This window comes from Moschus berezovskii, chromosome 8 (genome assembly GCF_049115385.1).
Source record: "Moschus berezovskii isolate FMDL1 chromosome 8, NW_MosBer_1.0, whole genome shotgun sequence".
Taxonomy (NCBI): domain Eukaryota; kingdom Metazoa; phylum Chordata; class Mammalia; order Artiodactyla; family Moschidae; genus Moschus; species Moschus berezovskii.
The window spans coordinates 87,375,644-87,399,996 of record NC_142467.1 but is presented as its reverse complement, the minus strand read 5'-3'; the positions used below and the strand labels follow the sequence as shown (position 1 = coordinate 87,399,996).

Below are 24,353 nucleotides of genomic sequence, written 5' to 3'. Positions count from 1 at the left end.
TGAAAATTACATTCCAGCTTGCTGCAGGAGTCCCACATGGGTATTGTATCACAGGCTGGGGCTCCCAGAATCTTATATCAAATTCTTGGAAGCTGAGTCAGCACAGTAGCCATTTGCAAGAAGAGACGACGAGCCTCACAGATTTTATTCGCATAGCTGAACAGTACGATTGTCCCCAGCAGGCTCGGAACTGGCCTGGTCTCTAGGTCAGAGGTGGCTTCTGTGTGTAATGGGCCGAGAATGCTCTGTTAGTTGCTCAGTCGTGTCCAACTCTTTGCGACTCTGTAGACTGTATTCCACCAGGCTCTTCTGTCCATGGAATTCTCCAGACGAGCATACTGGAGTGAATATGGCTCTTTGGCTGCCCAGAATTAAATGAGCAAGCAGACAGAATCAGACACCCTGAGTGGTACCCATAGGTGGCCACCCCAAGCTCAGGTGACCGTCTCTAAATATGCTCAGTGTTGCTTTTGAAGTAAATTACAAAAATAAAGACTCTTACTAAAAATAGCTTTGCAGAGGAAAAATAAGTCTAATTTTATGTACGTCACTAATCAGTTCTTACGTTCTCTGATGGTTGAGGCACTTTGATAATCAGGAGTTTGTCTTTCTCTCTGTAGTGGCATTCCAGGATTTGTGTCCCTATGGCCACGGGACTGTTCCTAGTCTTCATGATACCCGTGAAGGTGTGGTTTGATATATTTTATTTTTATAGTCTTAGATAAATACAATATTGTACATTTGTTTTATAATCATGCTGTTTTTACTGTATAACATATATTGTATTGCATTTCATGCACATATATGATATTTATTGTATATCATATGCACTATATCATAAGACTATGTTACGGTATATGAAATACATGTTTCTCTGATAAAAGAAATGCCCATATGTTTTAACACTGTTAAGCCTCTTTTGAATAGATACATGCAGTTTTGGCATATCTTTTTGTATGAGAAAGTTCATGGATGATTCTGTATTTTAGATGTTAATGAATGTCTTGAGAGCCCAGGCATTTGTTCAAATGGTCAGTGTATCAACACAGATGGGTCTTTTCGCTGTGAATGTCCAATGGGTTACAACCTCGATTACACGGGAGTGCGCTGTGTGGGTAAGTGCTGACTTAGAGCCACATTTCACACTTTTAAGGTTGTTTTCTTTCTTATATTCAGCAAAAGGTCTCTCAGGCACTCTGGGTGGCAGTGGGATTTACAAAGCCAAGATAAGTAGCCATAACTTATTTTTCTTCTCCCATTCTACATTTTCCAGCAACATGGGTTTATTTGAAGATGGAGCGAGTTGCCCAATCTTTGCCTTCAACCAGATATACAAACTCTGATGTGTCTAGAGCTTTACAGCTGCCAAAACCACTAACTGGGAAAGAGGTCTATTTTACTTTATGACTTTCCACTTCTGCTCTTGTAGCAGAAGGTCACATACCTCCCTGGGTTTGTGATTTTTTTTTTTTTTTAGGGCAAGCACAGCTGTCTGAAAGTTCAGAGCATTTCACACTTGACCCTCGGGGTTCTCTGCCCTGCATAAAGGCTGGCCAGCCAAGACCAAGGGCAGGGGATGCAAGAGTTATGTGCGTCCTGCACAGATCTGGGACACGTGATAGGGCCAGATGGATATTCCTGAGCATACTTTTATTAAACTAAAACCTCCACATTTTGTGTCACTTTCTTATTCTTTTTCAGATACTGATGAATGTTCAATTGGCAACCCATGTGGAAATGGGACATGCACCAACGTTATTGGGAGTTTTGAATGCAACTGCAATGAGGGCTTTGAGCCAGGGCCCATGATGAATTGTGAAGGCAAGTGATACTTTAGTATTATTTCTTCTTGATATAGAAAGAGTTTTTAATGCCTCAGCTTTTGTTTATATTGTTCTTATGTTCTACTGATGATTATATTCATCACAAACATATTTTCCTTTACCACAGTGAGCATAGTTACAAAAGATACTCTGTAGCCCTTGTCTGATAATTCAGCATCTCCGCCCTCTCAGAATTGGCATCTATTGCTTATTTTTTCCCTTGAAATTAGGTCACGTTTTCCTGGTTCCTCAGTCTGTTGGTTAATTTTGGATTGTGTGCTGGGTATTGTGACTGATATCTTCTAGAATCAGTTACATTATTTCAGAGAATATTGATGCCTTTGTCTTAGCAAGCAGTTAATTTACATAAAGTGGACTGTCAGGCCTGTAGAAGACAGTGGTTCACACTTAGATTCCTCTCTTTAAACCTTAGTGGCTAGCTTGTTTGGTTTTGGCCCACAGATGGCAAGATTAAGTCAGCAACTTGTGCTGAGTTTATGCAAAAAAATGAAAAAGGTATTTCTCCCCTTCTGGCCCTCTCATTTCTGGGATTCCTCCACACTTTTCAGCAGCCTTGGTTGTCCCAAGGCTTCCTCCCCTGATTTCTTGGGACAGAAACTCAGAGAGTTCCTATTGGAGATTTAGCTGCCAGATGCTGCTGTGCCAGGACTGATACGATCCACAGGGAGAAAAAGAAAAAAAAAACTGAGCACCTCTACGTTGCCGGGTGTTTACTGAGTTTTAACTCACTGCTAGAAACCATTTCAGGTGTTGTTTTTGTATTTATTTCAGAGTTTATAGTTGTTATTTGTTGGAGGATGAGTTAGGTGCCCAGTTCTCCTTACCAGAAATGGAAGTTCTGTTATCCTATTACTTTCTGTGTGACTGCCAAATAAATACATCGGTGTTTATTTAAGAGAGTAATTAGAACTCTAGGCTGAGCATATGCCTGTCTGTTTCCTTGATCAGATATCAATGAGTGTGCCCAGAACCCACTGCTGTGTGCCTTCCGCTGCATGAACACCTTCGGGTCCTATGAATGCACGTGCCCAATTGGCTATGCCCTCAGGGAAGACCAGAAGATGTGCAAAGGTAAGGCCCCAGACCAGGGAGGAGTCAGCTCGTTATTTGTGATGCCGGAAATATATTTTAATGATTTTGTAGCTGTCAGCTGTCTTCTTGTAGAGCTGTGCAGAATGTATTCTTTATAGCATTGCTGGTAGATTTCCGTATCTAGATAACAAGATACTTGATAGTCTGTCCAGTCAAATCAAAAATAAAGATGTCACATTCTTGAGCTCTTACTAAAGCAAAGGTAGCCCTTTCCTAAACTTCTTATCTTGAGGACCAGTGCTGAAATTTTTATAACTCTAGAATATAGCCAACAGTTGAGACTGGGCTCCTCCTTTCTCTGTTACATAAGAAGATTACATGTTAAGAGCCATAAGACCAAAAGTATGACTTCAAAATACTCAACGATAGCCTGTTCATGAATTTGTCTTATTTTCTGTTTTTCTTATTGAAAATATTTTTTAGACCTGGATGAATGTGCTGAAGGGCTGCATGACTGTGAATCTAGGGGCATGATGTGCAAGAATCTGATTGGTACTTTCATGTGCATCTGCCCTCCTGGGATGACCCGCAGGCCTGACGGAGAAGGCTGTGTAGGTAAGGCTGTACGGGATGACGGCTGCTTGCTTAACACTCCTACCCCCAGTCAGAAACATGAATTCTAGTTATCACAGTGGAAAGTACGGTGTATTGTTTTCTGTGCAAATAGCCAAAGAGATAAAAAAAACTACAAGAATCTGTTACGTTCCTAATACAATATGCGGAAGGTAAAACATTATTAATCTTTTCTATCATTAATTGGTTTCTGTAGCAACCTGGAAAATCTTACGCTTAAGAGAAATTTTCCAAGATTTGTTTGGGTTGTCAGGAAAAGTTTTTAAAAAAGAAAGAAAATAAATGTAAGATTTGTAGCAATCAGATCTTTTTAGATACATTTCTGTTATGCACTTTGAGTTCAAAGCAGACAGCTGAAACACTAATCAAAATAAAGATAACAGCGTTAGGATAGGATTAGATCAAGAAGGCAGACTTAAACCCTCATATTCTAGAAACAAGAAACACTATACAATGTTTTAAATCCTTAACTTAGTTTAATACTTTTGTGTATACTTTAAATTTATGCAGAAAGTTTCCTAAAAGAAAAAAACACCTTTAACAAGAAAAAACATAGTGTCAGAACACTAGGAGCAAAGTGAGAATTCTTAAAGCTTCCCAGGGAGCTAAACCAGATTTCCTACAAGTGACAGTTAGCAGTGAGTAAAAGAAAGCAATGGTAGCAGCAATATTGGCAAGGCATCCTAAGGGAAAATAATTTTGAACTAAAACTTTATATTCAATCTAGTGATAAAACAAAAATATCACATTGTCAGAAACGTGTTTTAGAGTGCTTATCACCCACACACCCTCTATATCTTATATCCAAACTGTGTCCTCCAGTATATTTTTTAAAGTTAATTCAAGAGGAAGCAATGATAAGCCAAGAAACCAGTAACCCTGGTTAAATAAATAAATAAATGGTTTAAATAAATGCTGGTGTTCCATAAAAGACATATAACAAATCAAAATTTCTAGACCGTGTCAGCATGGCAGGTAGCACAAGGAGAGAGAAGAAAGGAGCAAACTCATACCAAGGCTACTTGCTATGGCCAGAAACTATTGAAACAGACACTTCTTGATGTTAATAGAAAAATGTTCATTAATGGTGTGTGTTGAAGTTGTCTCCTGGCTACCGCTGGAAGAATAGAAGATTACAACTCCTAGACATGAGTTGGGGATGACAGTAGGGCAGCGAAAAAGATTAGACCGATCTAAGAAATATTGAGAGAAGCAAACAAGTAGCCTGGTAAACATTAAACAGTATAAAATGACAAAGCTCCAAACATATCAGTAATCACCATAGATAGAAATAGTTTAAATTTCTGGTTAAAAGGCAAATGTATTTTTAAATATTCTTTTAAAAGTGCAGCTTGGTACTTATTACAAGAAATGTACCAAATCAAAATGTAAGATAGATGGAAAATAAAGGGGTGGAACAAGATATCCAAGGCAAATGTTGATAAAAAGCAAGTGCATGCAAAATAAATATTAATAAATTAAAGATTAAAAAGCATAAAGATGAAAGGAGAAATTCATCAAAGGGATTTATCATGAGCTCTCATGCCTCTGACAACACTGATTTGAAACATACCTTAAACAAAATTTACAAAATGTCAAATAAACACAATAAGTAAAGATGTAGGAATTTTAATGTAACAGTTCTGTTCTGATATATTTATTTGTCAGAAACCAAAAGAGCAGTACTATCTAAATTCCTTCTTCCTCTAGCTGCCCTAACACCCTGCATGGCCCCTGTGATTTTTACTCAAGTCAGTGAAGGAGCTTGTCCTTTATCCCTGGCCTGAGTGCCCTTCACCCTGCTCTCCACCTGCCTCTGCTCTGCCTTCAGCCTCTCTCTCATATCACATGAATTGGTATCGTCTTTCCCAGAGTTCTTTCTCCTGGTCGGTAATCCTTTCTGGAGCCACTTTTCCAGTTTTCCATCAAGCATCACCTCTTCCCTGAAAAGAGGAAGAGAGAAGGCGAAAAGCGACTGAGGGTGGGGGGGAACACTTTCTTAACCTAGAACCCATCTTGGAAGGATGAGGTAAATTTAAATATGATACATTTAAATGTAATGTTTTATTTTTAATATAATACTATAAATCTAAATATAGCAAATTAGTATTCTATCATATTAGTATTTTGATGAAGTTTTAAGCAAGATATAAACCATTAGAAGATACATTTGTAAATTATAAACTTTACAGGCTATTCATGACTCATATTACTTGTTTTTCTAAAGATGAAAATGAATGTAGGACCAAACCAGGAATCTGTGAAAACGGGCGTTGTGTTAACACTGTTGGGAGCTATAGATGTGAGTGTAATGAAGGCTTTCAGTCCAGCTCTTCTGGCACTGAGTGCCTTGGTAAGTTGATAAACAGAGTATATTTTATTGGTGAATAAAGCATGTGTTTTGTGATGTAATTACAGAAGAGTCTTATATATATATCCTTGTCTGCAAAATAGATCCCCCAATCTGAGTCATCCATGTACCTCTTCCTGAAGATAGACATCTGTTAAAATGATGTATTTGTACACGTGTGTGTAGTCCATACATCCATGCTTAATGTAAATAACCATCTTAAGTAGTTTTTCCAAAATTAATTAAGCTCTATGGAAAATATGACTCTGGTAAAACTTACATCAGGGAATGATTTAATTCCAAAAGACAATATTTGCTATGTGAGGTAAGTTTTGCTGTATTAATGATATTAAAGAAAATGCCACATTTCAGAAATGCAGTGAGAGTTAATTTTTATTTTATGATACAGAAAAGGTTTTACAAAATATTTTCTTGTGGGAAATATAAGTCTCAGGCATTTTAATGATAAAATGCATATATCATAAACCGTTTAGTTAATTATGAGCAGGTGTAAAAGTATGAAGTAGTCAGATTTAAGGCAAACAGAAGTAGCACTCATCATGGGCTTTGATGCAAAAACAGCACATTTCAGCTACACCAGATTGTTCTCAGAATGATGTCATCTGCTTCAAATCCTAGGAGATTATTAGTCATGAAAACATATTTTGTTTATTATTATCTTCAATCTAGATCTTCATTAACCATCATCTTTTTGGAAATAGAAAAGATGACCTACATAGAAAGTGTACTTTTCTGTCCATATTACTAACAGTTCATTAGGATGGTTCTTAAAACCCCATTAAAGATCTCTTTGCCAACTTATATCAGTAAAATCCCTTTATTTATAATAATTTAAAAAACTACTTAATCCAATGTTTAAAGAGTCTTTTAGATGTCTAAAATACAGGAGATTAGATTAAATATGTACCAAGATGATAACATAGTCCAGAATTTGCTTTTCAAAAACAAATCCTGTTCTCATTTGCTTATTTAAAGGGAAGTATTTTTCTTTGATTTTTCCTCTCAGTTGGATTCTATAGGAGTGGTAGTTTACTGTCACTTAGCTGCTGAGGAAAGGAAGAAAAAACTCACCTCTGTTTCTTTAGTATCAGTTATTAAATTTAATAAATTGTTGCGAAAGAGTACTGTGAAATGAACCTCCAACAGAACTTTCTAATCATTGTCTTAAGCAGTGTGACTCTTCACATAAAAGAATATTTAACTTTTCAAAAAGTATTGCTCTGGAACTTCCCTGGTGGTCCAGTGGCTAAGACTCCTCCCTCGCAATTGCAGGGGGCCCAGGTTCAATCCCTGGCTGAGGAACTAGATCCCACACGCCACAACCGAGAGTCCACATGTGGCAGCTAAAGATTCCGTATGCTACAACTAAGACCCAGGACCACCAAAATAAACTGATATTTTTAAAAAAGTATTGTTATGAAGGAAAACATTGATTGTCCTTTTTAATGTGAAGACCCAGATAACGAAGTGTCAGGCCCTTGACACTGGTGTTTTTTAACGACACTGTCATTTCAGACAATCGACAGGGCCTCTGCTTTGCAGAGGTGCTGCAGACCATGTGTCAGATGGCATCCAGCAGCCGTAACCTTGTCACGAAGTCAGAATGCTGCTGCGACGGGGGGCGAGGCTGGGGTCACCAGTGTGAGCTCTGCCCCCTCCCTGGAACTGCCCAGTACAAAAAGACATGTCCTCATGGCCCAGGCTATACCACTGATGGAAGAGGTAAGGAGTTGAGGAAATCCATGCATGTTATCAACCCAGTGCATGTTAATTCACATTAATTTGAAGGAAATAGGATAATAGCTAAAATATATGTGTATATGTGTGTGGTCGTATATGCTTTTCACTAATGCTTCAGCAGCTTTACGAGGCATAATCTTCGTATCAAATCTAAGAGATAGAATCTCTTATTATTCCTATTTTAGCAGATAGAAACTGAAGCACGAAGCTTAAGTAACGATAAATAAATGTTTCCCAGATCACAGCCTTTTTAAAGGTTGGAACAAGGAATGGAATGTATCTGTGTGACCCCAGAGGCCATCTGCAACCCACAAGCTATGCGTGCTCCATTTAAGTAAAGGTTGCTTATTGGTTTGTTCTCAGGAACTCATTCTGTTTGCAGCGTATTTACAAACCAGCAAGACTCACACATGATTAATAGTTTCCAGGTTTTTTGGTACAACCAATATGCTAATGTCCTAAAAATAACATTTTCCTCTATGACTATACAGATTTTAGATCTTACGCTTGATTATATTGCTAATGAAACCCTTTCTTAGGGTCTAATGCAACTGAATTTAAAGCCAATCCATGGAATACCATCACAAATTCCAAATTAGTGGAACTTCAGAAGTGTAGCTTTCTATTGATAGAGTCCCCCCAAAGATTCATGCTTAGATTGCAGAACAAATAGACTCCAGTGGGGCTTTCAACATACCCTTCCTTATGTTTGTCTCTTCCTATCACTTCAGACTCTTTTGTTAGCTCTTCCTTCTATGTTGCCACTCTATTGAATGATGAAAAAGTATACCAGCACAGTTATGAACGTTGGTTTTTAGTTATCTGTGAATTCCTCTATTTCTTTTAGTTTCTAACCAGTTTTATTCTTGCATCTCTATTGACTTTTGTTTGTTTTTTGCCTTGGGGTTTTTGGTGCACAGATATTGATGAATGTAAAGTTATGCCAAATCTCTGCACCAATGGTCAGTGCATCAATACCATGGGCTCCTTCCGGTGTTTCTGTAAGGTTGGCTACACCACAGACATCAGCGGGACCTCGTGTGTAGGTAAGGAAAGACAAGGCATCCCTGCATCTGAGTGGTTGTTAACTGCTGTTTTCTACACGTCCTTTACTGTCAGTACAACATCTTTATTATGGTGCTTGGATTGTACATTTTGCTAAAGTGATGCTATTCCTTTCATTAATGCCGTTCTTAATATCATAGGAGTTGTCCAAGGCCTTGTCTAGTAATGTGAGACACAGAACTATTAGATTTATCGAAAAGTCTGTAAAGTTAGGGAAACATTAAAATTATTTTAAAAATATATTTTCAACATTTTACATTTAGTTTAAAATGTATAGAGGCATGTTTGTTTTGTCATTTTTTTAATGAAAGACCCGGACTTTTGATTGTGAAAGTATGTTTTTGCATATGGAAAGAATGCTTTTTGCTTGTTTCTCGTTGCAGTTATTTTTGCATAAAATATACCAATTAAGCATCATCTAAAATTTCCAGTTGCAAAGCAGTCTCAATACAGAAAACCTTCTACATTTTTACAATTGCTTTTTCTAATTTATTTTACTGTCTCATCCATGGAGGGGGTGGTAGCTTGCCTTTATTGAGTCTTTCCGAAACATTTAGTTTTCATTAAAGGAAAAAAATCTTTTCTCCTTCGTAGTTCATCAGCTTAACATCAACTTGTTTTAATAACAAGCACATCTGGCATGAAAAGGTTAAGAAGAACTAACCTAAATCTTAGTAAGCATTCAACTCACTTGTCTGGGCAAGATACTAATAGAAACTGGGCTATCAGTCATGAGCTTTTAACGTTCTTTGGGCATCAGTCAATGTCTTTTATGGGGGAAGTGGAGACTGTTTGCTGTCAGAGTCCTAACAGAAAAAAGGTGGCATACCGAAATGAGGACAGTTTAAGGAGACTTGTTTTTTTACCAAAAGGACAGTGTATAAAGGTGTGAGCAGAAAATACTAGGAATAGTGCTGAGCTCTGGGGCTGTTCCACCTCCGGGCCAAAGATAAGAGGGAAACATTACTGAAACCTGGAAGATGGAGAGGGTTGTCCCCAGAGGTCTGCCTTTAGAGCACCCGTGACCTCTGGCCTCATGGCTCAGTCAGCCTCAGCCCATCTTGCGAGAAGGGCATCGAGGAACTGAGGACCAGACTGAAGACAGAGGGCCGGAGGGCCTGCTGACAGTGTCCCGGGCGAGAGCAGGGTGCAGCAAGGTAAGGACTGCAGCTGGAAGGCGAAGTGGAAGATCTCCAGCACAATCTGTGATGCCAAACAATTCCTGGGGAAGTGTCAGCTCAGAGACTTTGAGAACATCCGCCACATCCACATGTCAAAGACAAGAAACTCTAACCTTCAGGTTTATGATTCTCAAACTGTAAACCGAAGTACACCAATCTAAAAAACCTAGTGTCTTTTTTTGAACCCAATTGTCTGGATATTTTAATATTTGCCCAAGAATCACCTGACAAAGTTAAACCAGTAAATTGCTTTAGAGAAAATTGTTCTGTGCCTCGTTTCTCTCTGGCTGTTTTCCATTTTAAGTTGAAGAGGAAAACAATGAGTGAGAATATGGAGGGAGGATGGAGACTGGTTGTTCCTTCTAACCAGTAATTTAACCCTCACATCACTTTTACTCAGATCTCGACGAATGTTCGCAGTCCCCAAAACCCTGCAACTTCATCTGCAAGAATGCAGAGGGGAGTTACCAGTGCTCGTGTCCCCGGGGCTATGTCCTGCAGGAGGACGGCAAGACCTGCAAAGGTGATGAAGAGTCTATATGTGTGACCCTCTCCTTTTTTCAGATTCAAAATCAGCTTATCGGGGATCATGCCATGTGCCTCACTTTTACTGTGGCTTCCCTTGTGACTCAGATGGTAAAGAATCTGCCTGCAATACAGAAGACCCGGGTTTGACCCCGGGACAGGAAAATCCCTTGGAGAAGGGAAAGGCTACCCACTCCAGTGTTCTGACATGGAGAATTCCATGGACTGTATAGTCCATGGGGTCGCAAAGCATCAGACACAAATGAGCAATTTTCACTTTCATTTAATAGGATTAAGTAACCAGCCATGTACTCAACTGTGCATTAAATACCTTTGAATATTAGCTTTGAAAACAGTTCATGAACATCACTATAATTCATCCTTTCAGCTTTTTACCTAAAAATTTTTTTGTTATATATCACCTTAGCCATCCTGTCTTAGTAGCTAATAGTATTTACGCTGCTTAAGTATGTGAAAGAAACTCCTTGCCTTATGCATATGGAAACCTATAAAGCTTCCAACAAAAATCTAGACAGAATACTCCTGGTAGAACATGCACACATCTCTGTGGCTTCATGAGAAGGGAAGCCTAGCCAGATAACTCTGCTCTGATTTTCATTGGCTTCTCTTTCATTGCAGACCTTGATGAATGTCAAACCAAACAGCACAATTGCCAGTTCCTGTGTGTCAACACTCTGGGAGGTTTTACCTGTAAATGTCCACCTGGTTTCACACAGCATCACACTGCTTGTATTGGTAAGACAAAACTACAAAAGGGAAGTTCTGCACACTACTAGTAGAAGCCTAAAGCTGTAGTTAAAAATGGTAGAATAATGGCCCAGTACTTACATTAAAATCAGTCCCTCATAGTTAGTGGTTTAAAAATGTTGTTAATAATTTATTTTTTCACAGGAACAATATCCAAGCATAGTAGTCCTGTGTAGTCCAAGCACATGCACAGTAGGTGTATTCCAAGCAGTGCCTTTATATTGCATTCTAAATATAATGTGTGTTCAGATAAAATAAGTAAAAGGCTCACTATAATTTAGAACATACTAATGAACTTGCTGGGATTTCTTTATGTCAGAAGACACACAGGTCTTAACCTTAACTTTCAGTCTATGCTACTGAAAACCATGTCCTCAACTGATGCAAAATATGCTGATTTCCAATCTCTTGAAATACACTTCTTTCTGACCATTTTTGTCTTTAATATGACCATGAATAGTGGCATACTTTTCTGTAAATTCTGTTTTCACATCATGAAACGTAGGCTTCTGTACTCTACTTTTTACTTCATGTAGTAAAATTTGAGTCCTATAATAACTGGAAAGCCTGACACTCTTTCCCTTTTGTCCTCTGCTAGACAACAATGAATGTGGGTCCCAGCCTTCACTTTGTGGAGCAAAGGGAATCTGTCAAAACACCCCTGGAAGTTTCAGCTGTGAATGCCAGAGAGGGTTCTCTCTTGATGCTACTGGACTGAACTGTGAAGGTGAGTTTATTTATTTAAATATTCATATTCTAATACAGCAAACTTTTAATTTCTAAACCACTCGATGAGAAATTGAGATCATCTCAAACAACAAAGATTAACAAAGTAAAATCCAGAAGTTGATTTTTTTTTTTGTTTATAAATTTTCATATATCATTTTGGAGACCAAGGGAGACTTTAAAGTGATGAAACAAAAATTCTGTGAGTACACTTGGGCTTCTGAAATAACTGTTTACCTAGTTACTGATCTAAAGAGTTTAACTGAAAACGAATTCTGTACCTAATTTAGTTGCAGTAGTATATGAGTAAACTAGAAAAAAATCGGATGTCTGTTCCATGATACTTGAATGTAAAATGTATAAATGTTAAGTATAAGACAAAGAACAAGTTATAGGGAACTGGGCAAATGAACAGAAAGTGCTGGGGAAAACTGATGGCGGTTTTATTTGTCTGAGAGTCCCAGTTCACTGTCTTTTCTATAAAGGGCGTTTCCTATAAAGTCTTCATCACAATAGATATTTCCTGTTATATCCAAGGGAAAATTCAAGTGGGAATAAAATAAGAATTTGCCTGTGACCAATAAAATATTGTTCTTCAGTATTTTCATTGCAAGTTCTAGCGTATGAGATAAATATACTACAATTGGTAGCTCTTACAAAATACTCATGCCAGAGGTTCTGAGAGCATGTACTTCCCCTTTATATTTTTATATACTAGTGCTATTTACATCTCTATTGATTTCAGATACCCTTGAATTAATTATTCTTAGAAATACATGATTTTGAACTCTAGAAATATATTTAGAGGTTTTAATATAGTCTGAGAACTATAGGACTTTTACATGTATCTAATCTTCAATCACAAAAAAATTCAACTTAAAAATTTCTATTTTAATATTTTGTATTTGAAGTCATTGAGACTTTGAAAGTATTCTGAGCGTACAGCTGCTTGCCATGTGTGAGTTCCGCTTGTGACTATCTACATAAGATACAATTTATTAATTATACATATAAATTTGTTACACATATATCAGACATGCCAATTTCATTTCTCTATTATATGGGGAAATTTCAAAGCCTCAGTTGTCATTCCAGAAGAGTATGCATGTAGGAACAAAGACATTATTCCATATGTGTCATAATACTATATCATGTCTAAAAGTAATGTATTTAAATACTTTAAATTTGCATCTAATTAATCTCAAACAGTAATAAAATTTTTTGCATTCCCAACCATTATAATTATTTAGGTATTTCTGTAATGCTTGTATCTTCCCGAAAATGAGAATTAACATGTCAATCACTTTTGAACTTACTGGAACATGTGATGCAAATATATTTATATCATTTACCAAATAAATCATACCATATGTAGTTAATCCATAACATTTGTAGTTGCTATGGCTGATTTGCTGAAATTAGGATATTATTTAGAGCACTGACGTGGCATGGCTGTTGGATAGCCTAAGAATGATCTGGTTTCTTATCTCAGAGCCATTCTCTGTACCATCACTGACTTAATAACCATGTGACTTGGAAAAAATCACAGCCCCTCAGTGTGTCTTGTTTGTTTGTTTGTTCCTCTGATAATTGTTACCCCGTGTTGTGTTTGGAGCACATTTAAGAATTGGAGCACATTTAAGAATAGTAGAAGAAAGGTGACATAAAAATCTTGCCGGGATTGTTTTCACAGATGTTGATGAATGTGATGGAAACCATAGGTGCCAACACGGCTGCCAGAACATCCTGGGAGGCTACAGGTGCGGCTGCCCGCAAGGATACATTCAGCATTACCAGTGGAATCAGTGTGTTGGTGAGCACTCGCCTGTTACATAGCATCTGCTTTTCTTGCCTTAAACTATCTTCTAGTAAAACAAATGAGCGATAAAGATGGTCATTTTCAGTGTAGTCTTTAAACCCTAGAACTTAAAAAAAACAGTACTTAGGACTGATGCATGGGAATCCATTAAACTACTTTGTATACTTGTGTGTATTTGAAAATACACATAATATACTTTAAAATGTTAAGTACCTAAAAGGTAACTAAGTTAGAGCTCTGATAATTTTAAGTTTCTGCTAGCTGATAATTTTAAGTTTCTGAAGATGATGTCAAGACTCATATCATCTTCATTTGCTAAGGTCAAAGGCTTTTTTTTTTTTATCAGTAATTTAGTATCTTTAGATTTGGGGTTGAAGGGTTGCCCATCCATCTGCTTATATAAATCTAAAAGGAATCAGATCAAATTAATGAGCACCATTCATCTGTGCTCTCCAGTCACATATTTAATGAAGGGGGTATAAAGAATTTTAAGGTAGGAAAAAGTAACTAGTTATAGCAAATTCTGTTGAAAACTCCAGACAAAAAAAGTGTAAAATAAAATCTGTAGACACTCAACTCTCTTGCACTGATAGAGTCATGGAAGTTCTCCTTTTAAGGAGAGTTTGATCAAAGAGAACATTACTCTCTACGTGACTAGCCAGCTGACTTAGCATATGCCTAATTTCTTGGCTCCATTTGAATGCCCTTCCTAAACGCAGCATCCAACACAGTGTGACAGTAGATGCGGGCACAGCTTGAGCAGAAGGGGGAACAGTGGGCCTGCTGAGAAACAGCAGGTTGCTTCCTGTTTCTCTGTAGTGATTGAAATTACCCCACGTGTATTTCAAGTATTTTACTCTAAGGGAGCCACTAAATAAATTAATTTGATTTTATCCGTGATGATCTTCTCAAAAGAAATTTCTAATGACAGTTTAGCGAATTGAGAAAATCAAGACAAATTTCAGAGGTGGGAAAGCAACTCTGAAAGTTGGTGCAGCTCTGCTGTGGCTTCGTGCCAGGCCAAAGACAGATGCTTAGCCACACCAGGAACACACGATCATGGGGGAAATGCAAAAACCAGTGATGATCTGGAAGTTAAGGATAGAGTTTGAAAAGATTATCAAAATGATGACTTAGGCTGTCGATCAACATGACTTTATTAGTTCAGTTTACTTCTTTTCTCTTTGTAGAAAAAAAATGTTGAAGAAGTTATTATGCCCCAATTTATTGATTCATAAATAAAGTGTAGGGACACTCTTCAGAATGTAGGAATGGTCCTTTTTTAGGTAACTATTATAAGAGTGCAAAATGATTTTTATCATATTGTGTTGTTTATAAAATGGTATTCAGTTAATACCATGGACTTCTTGGTTACTTCTACAGAACTTAAAGCAGAAGAATGATCTGTAATATTTCACATGTATCAGTTTAAATAAAATTCTTGTTTTTAAAGTAATCATAAATAGAAACTGGAATGTGCATGGAGGATCAACTCAATTTCTGAGTTTTTAAGCTGCCTGGAATTCCTGCCTGTAAGCATTTAGTGTGAAAATAGACACACAGGTTTTCACTGAATACGGTCTGACTTAAAGTCAGGGCTGTGTAGTGTTGTTCCTGGTGGGATCCTTGAAGTAGGCGCTTAAGCAAGGCAGTCACCCCAGAGCAACTCATGCTGGGATCCAGCCAGAAGCCAGTGGGCCTTCTAATCAGCAGAGACCCCCACTGACAGAGGGATAGGTGGTTTCAGAGATGAATTAAAAACTGAAGATACATAAGCAGATACCCCAACTGTAAGAATAAATGTTAGTCTGCTCTGCTAAAATGGGCACCTCTAAGCAGCAAGCCTCTGGGTAAGTAAGACAAAGCAGGGATTTATTTTGAAAGATTAGAGATTCTTCTGTGCAGGGTTGAGCAATCCAGCTCATCATTAATAAAATCTAACTCTCTTGCAATTTTGAACCCACAGAACATTAGAATTATAACTCAAAATAGAATCAAACAACCATCAGGAACTAATAAAAACAAGTTAGCAAAATAGCAATGTTATAGCAAAATGCAAATCGAAAGGCCACAAATCATTTTTATCTGTCACTATGAGTATGAGTATCTTCAGTTATTCATATGATTGAAGCAGGAATATACCTTGAAGTATCTCAGACAGATTTAACTGGGTCCCCTTATAAATGGACACAAACAGTGCATCAGATAATTTAACTAATAGTAAGTTGTAAACCTGCAATGATGTTAATACTGCTGCCGGTGTAAGAAAAATGACAGCATTTGAAGTGTTAGTATTGTAAAACGTTTTAAATTCAAATGAATACTTTAAGATATGTTCAGCCAGTTACCACAGAACGCTTATAACATCCTGATACATAGATTGTACAGATTTAGGAACATTCCCATGTGTTCCTAAATAATATGCAAGGATTATAATTATTCTAAATTGAAAATAAGGTAATATTACTAACATTTGAATATGATTACATCTTGATATATGAAGCTTTGGTTTACTTGGTGTTAGCAACTTCTAGTTCCTTGTATGTCCTTTTCAAAATAATTTGAACATAGTTTAGTGAGACTTGAGTCAGCTCAAAGTGTTTCAAACCGGACCATATATGGCGTATATTTATAGGATATAAATATGATGTCTGTCATGGTGCCTCCAAAAGTTTTGACTATATAAAAATGTTCTTGTCAGTGGTATGTTTAAATGCAGTTGATTCAATTAATTGCCTTTCTTGGTAATTTTTCCACATTAACACAATATCTAATACTATGTTCATAGCAGGATCATTTTGTTAAACTATAACCTCACTCACATTCTCTATCAGGAGAGAAACACCACATATAAAAATAGTGTCAGATTTAATTATAAAAGCAGATGAACCTCTGAGCAGAATTCCAAGTCTTTGATATATAGAAATAAAATAGTAGTTATATTTATGTCATAAGTAGCAGGTTTGATCCCTGATCTGGGAAGATCCCCTAGAGGAGGAAATGGCAGCCCACTCTAGTATTCTTGCTGGGAGAACCCCATGGACAGAGAAACCTGGCAGGCTACAATCCACGAGGTCACAAAGAGTCAGACACGACTTAGCAACTGAGCAACAACAGCAAGCTTACTTATTAAGAATTTATTCATATACTTTCTTCCTGTGAAATGACGGCTGAGAATTTGTGCATATTAGGTAATTATGGTATGTTTCATATCCAGTGATTAAGAATGCTGTATTTGGCAGTTTGGTTTAATTCCGAAACTGTACTCATGAGACAGAAATGTGCCTAATAATATTGGCCCTTTCAACACCCTCTGTATCGTAGTTAATGAAGTATAATTTCCTGTGTAGAGGCCTTTCCAGCGAGACTCCATCTGCATCCTCCATAATCTCCCTGAGCTACTGCAGATAAGCACTTGGCTCTAGCTGCTGTGTCCTAAGGGCACACCTAATTACAAATGGGCCTGTTTCCCCACGTGAGCTGAAACACAGACTTGTCATGTATTTGGTAAAAATGCTACGCTCTAGTACAGTCACAAGAATCTGAAAGAATTCCATGGACCAGACCTGACTGGTGCCCAGGGTGAACTTTGGATAATGATGAAACCTATATGCAGGTCGGGAAGCAACAGTTAGAACTGGACATGGAACAACAGACTGGTTCCAAGTAGGAAAAGGAGTACGTCAAGGCTGTACATTGTCACCCTGCTTATTTAACTTATATGCAGAGTACATCATGAGGAACGCTGGGCTGGAAGACGCACAAGCTGGAATCAAGAGTGCTGGGAGAAATACCAATAACCTCAGATATGCAGATGACACTACCCTTATGGCAGAAAATGAAAAAGAACTAAACAGCCTCTTGATGAAAGTGAAAGAGGAGAGTGAAAAAGTTGGCTTAAAGCTCAACATTCAGAAAACTAAGATCTTGGCATCTGGTCCCATCACTTCACGGCAGATAGATGGGGAAACAATGGAAACAGTGGCTGACTTTAATTTTCGGGGCTCCAAAATCACTGCAGATGGTGACTGCAGCCATGAAATTAAAAGCTGCTTACTCCTTGGAAGGAAAGTTATGACCAACCTAGATAACATATTAAAAAGCAGAGACATTACTCTGCCAACAAAGGTCCGTCTAGTCAAGGCTATGGTTTTTCCAGTGGTCATGTATGGAAGTGAGAGTTGGACTGTGAAGAAAGCTGAGCACAGAAGAATTGATGCTTTTGAACTGTGGTGCTGGAGAAGACTCTTGAGAGTCCCCTTGGACTGCAAGGAGATCCAACCAGTCCATCCTAAAGGAGATCAGTCCTGGGTGTTCATTGGAAGGACTGATGCTAAAGCTGAAACTCCAATACTTTGGCCACCTCATGCAAAGAGTTGACTCATTGGAAAAGACCCTGATGCTGGAAGGGACTGGGGGCAGGAGGAGAAGGGGACGACAGAGGATGAGATGGCTGGATGGCATCACCGACTCGATGGACATGAGTTTGAGTAGACTCCGGGAGTTGATGATGGACACGGAGGCCTGACATGCTGCAATTCATGGCATCGCAAAGAGTCGGACACAACTGAACAACTGAATTGAACTGAACTGAACTAAAGCCCACAGGGGTCATGCCACAGACTAGGTATCAACCAGACATTTAAGAGCAAAATTGTCATCTCCAAAGTTAAAAGCACAGTCAAACTTTGATTTTGTAAAAATGATAAGAGTAGCTGAAAGTATTAACCTGAAATTATCTTACTGTCAGGCATTTATGGTGTACTAGTAAAACCCATGTCAGCTGATGGCTTGGTGCAAACCCACATCAGAAGGCAAAGTATGTACATGACAGGTTCTCAAGTGGTTAAAAGTGTATGAGGCTGTTGGTTCAATAGGTTCAATTAATGTTTACTTCAGTTATTTTCATTTAGGATATTTAGATTTTTTAAAATAATTTTCTCTCCATGTATATAATGAATGCTTTGTAAATTGCTAGGAGAATGGATAAAAAATATAAATTGAGGCTTTTAAAAATTGAAATATAATTCACATACCATAAAATTCACCTTTTAAAATTTCCAGTTCAGTGGTTTTTAAGTATATTCTCACAGCAGTATACAACCATCAGCAACACAACATCTCCTCCCCGAAAAGAAGCTCCATACCTCTTAGAATTCATTCTCCGTTTCTCCCTCCCTACAGCTCCTGGCAACTAGTCATCTACTTTCTGTCCTCGTGAGTCTGTCTGAGGCACAGACTTTTGAAGTAACCTTCTGAAAAGTGAATAGAAGAGTTACTCAGTAGTCAGACTGCAAATATCTGTGCCCAAGGCTGCCAGGGTATTCAGAAAAACCTAGTACAAACAGAATATAAAAGCTTGGGGAAGCTTTTGTTTAAGCCATAATTTTAGGGGAATTTGTCAGGTCTTGTTTTTGTTTTTATTTAATTTCATATGCTTTGCAAATCAGCCATCATGGTAAACATTTTAAAATATGGTTCTAAAGCTACTTCCCCTGTAAAATCATAGATATTTGATACTGGGGCTCTTCTTTGCCTCACTGCCCTCCCCTCCACTTGTAAAAGTCTCTTGCTTTATGTTCTTAGACGAGAATGAATGCTCCAATCCCAATGCCTGTGGCTCTGCTTCCTGCTACAACACCCTGGGGAGCTACAAGTGCGCCTGCCCCTCCGGGTTCTCCTTCGACCAGTTCTCCAGTGCCTGCCACGACGTGAATGAGTGCTCGTCTTCCAAGAACCCATGCAATTACGGCTGCTCCAACACAGAAGGGGGCTACCTCTGCGGCTGCCCACCTGGGTACTACAGAGTGGGACAGGGGTAAGGCCCTCCACCTCCCCGCTCACGGGAAAGCGAGCAGGGTCCAGTGCCTGGCCGCCTGGCACTGGGGGAAGGTAAATGGGGACTGAAAGCTGACTAGGGAAAAGCATTGATCAGAGCATTTAGGTGTGGGAAGAAGAAGTTCCAGGAAGGCATGTGGATTCCCTGCTTTGTGGTGAGCATTGGACTCGAACTTGTATATGGGTATCATTCTCTTATATTTTAAAATGGCCTGAATAAATCCCTTAAGGCCAGAGACAGCAGATGTTTAAAGATACTGTGGCTCCTGTGTTATCACAGACACCTGGACTAAGAGATATAAATGGAAATAGCTTCGCCCAGTTTCTTACATGAATTTTGGCAGGTACTAGCCCTGTGGCAACCCACTCCAGTGTTCTTGCCTGGAGAATCCCAGGGACGGGGGAGCCTGGTGGGCTGATGTCTATGGGGTCGCACAGAGTCGGACACGACTGAAGCGACTTAGCAGCAGCAGCAGCCCTGTGCTAGTGGCTCAGGTGGCTCAGTGGGTAAAGAATCCACCTGCAACGCAGAAGATGAGGGTTCAATCCCCGAGTCAGAAAGCTCCCCTGGTGAAGGGCAAGGCAACCCACTCCGGTATTCTTGCCTGGAGAATCCCATGGACAGAGAAGCCTGGCAGGCTGTAGTCCATGGGGTTACAAAGAGTGGAACACGACTGAGTGACTAAGCACAGCCCTGTGCTCCATGAGGAAGGAGCTGTCCCTCTCTCTGCTCATCTGGCCTTCTGCTGCACAGAGAGGACATGCCTGGCTGGTGTGACACTGTCTCTACAAAGCTGGGTCCCTTCAGCTAGTCCCATTTTCCAAAGTGCAGCCGTCTCAAGTCCTATCAGCTGAGGTGCTGGCTACCTGCCTCCTTCCTTCAAGGAAGCCAGTGCTCCACAGCATAGAAGATGGGAATTTAGGAGTCATTTTCCTCAGAAGGAACAGTGTGTGAGTCAGACACTGAAGGTTGTGGACTAATATATCCACTGTGGGTACATAATAATACTTGAAACAGCAATCTTGGTGTAGACACGGGTCATTTAGTGTCAGCTCGCTGACTCTTTCACTAATCAAAATAGGAGTTCAGCAGTCTCAGTTGGTAAGCAGCAAATGTAGGCTTCAGGCTTTGGAATCAACAGAACTTCTAACACTCTCTGAAAATTCATACTTTTACCATCTCGATTTAACTACAGAGTGCTTCAGTCTAATCAGGATTGAAAATTGGGGAAACTTGGGGCTCACTCTTGGAAGAATTGTGCTGTTTAAAATAAAGGAGAATCTCATGCATTAAGTGCTGAAGAAAAGTTACCAAGGCTATTAGGTTTTTATGTTTATGATCTTAGGGTTTGCTTTGTGGGTTTCTTATTTTGGAAAAACCTCTGCTCTACCTCTGGTAAACAACAGAGTTATGATGAAGTTTAACATCAATTTGCATCTTGTTGCAAATAGCCACTGCGTCTCAGGAATGGGATTTAACAAAGGACAGTACCTGTCAATGGATACAGAGGCAGGCGAAGAGAATGCTCTGTCCCCAGAAGCGTGCTACGAGTGCAAAATCAACGGCTACTCTAAGAAAGACAGCAGACAGAAGAGAAGTGTTCATGAACCCAAACACATTGCTGTGAGTAACTCCACTTTATTTTGTCACCAGATTTTTTCCATATGGAGTCATGTATACTATTGCAGTAAACTTTTATGTAGGTTTCAGCCTCAGTGGAGCTAAACCTCCACCTCGTGAAATTCATCAGCTTAGTTAATGGACAAACTATAGCAGAGACAAGTAAGTTAAAATTAGTGGTGTTTTTAACTCAGAAAGGACCAGGGGACTGTAAGATTCATAGTTTCAGATCACATGTTGGCATTTTTGACTTATGCCAAGAGGTAATAAGATGTCCTTCCAGGAAATAACTACTTTGAAATTATTCAAAAAATGAAATTATTGTGAATCTGTCCAGTTCTGTTGTATACATATGTAGTATACTGGGCTGATCTTAATTTTCAGTAGGTAAGCCAACCACGTCTCACATTTTGTGACATTTATAAGATAGGTGTTGCTTCCATAAAAGTTTTATCTCCAAATAACTTGTATTTTGTAAGGAGCTGAAGATCTGAATTGCCTGCTGCTGCTATTTCTGTGTGTGGTGTTTAGCGGTGTGGTTAAATGGGTGGGCCACAGATTCTTGGTTTTGAATTTATTCCCTGACCCTCTCTACTTACTACGCATGTTACACGAGCGTATTTACTTAGCCTCTCTCTACCTCAATTTCTTCACCTGTTAAAATGGGAATAAAAATATTTGCCTCCAAAGGCTGGCAAGAAGATTAATGGAGCGATTACTGTGAAGCTTCTGAAACGGTGCCTGGCATAAATATTGACGCATGTTCTCCAAATAATACCCAGTATCTGGAGGTGTTTTCCCCCAGAGATCAGGGAGACCATCCTCGTCAGTTAGTGTCACTGCAGAATTCCCCATCAAAACACCTAGTCAGCAACTAACTGGCTGTGTGCATTGGGCAACTTGCTTCAGTTTTTCTGGGCCTCAGAAGTTTATAAGACGAGACTTCTCTAGCCACAAAGTCTCTGGTTCTGTCTTATAATAGTACATAGGCCAGCATTACATTTACCTTAAATAGATTAAGGTACCTAGCTGATGCTTAAATATGGCAACTGAGCTATTCATTAAGTAAGCCAAACTACAGATCCAGAAATTCTGCTTGTAAAACCCTCCTGTTGTGATTCTAGGGGCCTGCATGCTGAAGGGGGCACCTCAGTACCACGGTCCCCAAGTTCTTGGCAGGCGTCCACTCAAAGCATTGGTTTTTTTGCCCCCGTCTTACTGAAATAGCGTTCTTAAACCTCCCATACATTTGACAGAGAGAGACTTGGTGTATCTGGACTCTGCCCCATTGGCTTTTAACCAAAGCTGGTTCAAACCTGAGCCCTGATGACTCTGGAGTTCACTCCTTCTGCACTGACAGCTCCTAGCAAACACACTCACATGTGGTTTGTGGCCAGAAAATCTACCTGGGCTTTCAGAGTGAAGATCCCTCTAAGCACAGTTAAAACAGCTGCACTTCTCATTTTAACTCCAACAACAAAAAAATTACCATCATTTCCTAAATTGTCTCTTGTTTATTATTAATAAGTATGATATTTCATAACCTCCCCCCAAAAACCCTTGAAATATGAATTCTCCCCATCAGCTCAGCCCTGTAACTTTACCTGGATAAGGTGCGGGAACAGTTGTAAAGATTTTACAGGGCACACTCGGTGGAAATGACCTTTTCTCCCAGCCAAGGGTAAGTTACGAGCAGACAGGCAGAGATAGTGTGTCACTGTGGCTGCACCCCCCTGATGGCCGGCTCCTGCGAGTCCTCGGTTTGTGCTGTCAAAGCTCTTCCCACACGGTTTCCTGCTCTTCTTCCAGGTTAAGCAGATCAGCCTGGAGAGCGTCGACATGGACAGCCCGGTGATGATGAAGTTTAACGTCTCCGGCCTTGGTGCGAAGGAGCACATCGTAGAAATCATGCCCGCCATCGAGCCACTCAACAACCACATCCGCTACGTCATCTCCCAGGGGAATGACGATGGCGTCTTCCGCATCCACCAGAGGAATGGGCTCAGCTACTTGCACACAGCCAAGAGGAAGCTCGTGCCTGGCATGTACACACTGGAAATCACTAGCGTCCCTCTTTACAAGAAAAAGGAGCTTAAGAAACTGGAAGACAGCAATGAGGATGACTACCTCCTAGGGGAGCTGGGGGAGGCTCTCAGAATGAGGCTGCAGATTCAACTCTATTAACCCCTTGCAGACTTGGTTCCAGGCTCAAATCCCTGCACAGCCAGCCTTCAGAAGCCTCTGAGAAATCAATGACTAGTTTTAAAGAGGAAAGAAAAAAAAGACTTTTGTTTCTTTCCTCCCTGTCTCAGACTTCAGAATGTTGACCCTCATAGGGAGGGATAATGTAGACTCTGGTATGGCCAAAGATTTGAGTACAAAGGCAACCGTGGTTACTGTATTTTTTATATAACTTCACTTTAAAGTATATTAAAAAACTAAATATTCAAGAGATCAGCATATGGCACTAAATGCACAGAAATAATGTGAGCTTTTTTTTTTTCCTGTTAGCAGTCTGTAACACTTTGGGTATTTTGCTATAGTTGCTAATTAAAAAAATATAGATGTTTATTTATTTTTAATGCAGTAATATATGGAGAAATGAACAAACTATGTAAACAAAAAGGGAAACTCACTCGTTTTTCTTTAGATTTATAAATTTGAGCTATTTCTTTTAGAGGTGCTTTTTTTTCAAAGAAAAAAAATTCAGTAGATTCAAGAGCTGTTTCCTTTGGTTTTCTGCCAGTCGTCCAACTGGTACACATCTGATTATTTTAAAGGAAGCTTCACAGAGCTGAATAGGCAGTAATCAATGTGTCATTAGAGCCTTTATAAAGGAGATCAAAGCCAGAGGAGCTCACTGTGATGATACTTCACATCAGCAGACACACCAGGCAACAGAGGATGAAGCACAACCACTGTAGCAAAATACCTTGACTGCTTGTGAGACCAGTAGCATTGCAGGCCAAACCGTACTGTATTTCCTTCTCGTAACCTCAAGGAGGCACATGTGCTACCCACAACACCTCATTCCTACCCAGGGCATGCTGCATACCTGTGGTACCGTAGGCAGCTGAAGAACTGCCGTTCCTTCGGCAAGGAACACCTGGCGTTCTGTAGTGTTTGGTGCTGTCTTAGATTAATGGTGCATTTATTACATTCAAGCTATTTCAGGATTGCCATATGTGCA

The 24,353-nt window shown here is 39.2% G+C and overlaps 1 protein-coding gene across 3 annotated transcripts in view; it reads left to right on the top strand.

The window, feature by feature from the left end:
• FBN2 (fibrillin 2) overlaps positions 1-23,760 on the top strand; it is a 226,928-nt gene extending 203,168 nt beyond the window's left edge. For 2 of the 3 annotated variants that reach the window (XM_088838382.1, XM_055429280.2), the window contains 15 exons: positions 621-686; positions 990-1,115; positions 1,702-1,821; positions 2,793-2,915; positions 3,360-3,491; positions 5,737-5,862; positions 7,396-7,602; positions 8,541-8,666; positions 10,267-10,389; positions 11,031-11,147; positions 11,758-11,886; positions 13,579-13,698; positions 19,291-19,522; positions 20,995-21,166; positions 22,973-23,760. In XM_088838382.1, the coding sequence (XP_088694508.1) occupies positions 621-686; positions 990-1,115; positions 1,702-1,821; positions 2,793-2,915; positions 3,360-3,491; positions 5,737-5,862; positions 7,396-7,602; positions 8,541-8,666; positions 10,267-10,389; positions 11,031-11,147; positions 11,758-11,886; positions 13,579-13,698; positions 19,291-19,522; positions 20,995-21,166; positions 22,973-23,347 (2,294 nt within the window). In that variant the 3' untranslated portion in view covers positions 23,348-23,760. Of the gene's footprint in view, positions 1-620; positions 687-989; positions 1,116-1,701; positions 1,822-2,792; positions 2,916-3,359; positions 3,492-5,736; positions 5,863-7,395; positions 7,603-8,540; positions 8,667-10,266; positions 10,390-11,030; positions 11,148-11,757; positions 11,887-13,578; positions 13,699-19,290; positions 19,523-20,994; positions 21,167-22,863; positions 22,873-22,972 lie in introns of all 3 variants that reach the window. The other variant, XM_088838381.1, reaches the window with a different exon arrangement.
• Positions 23,761-24,353: the final 593 nt, after the last annotated feature.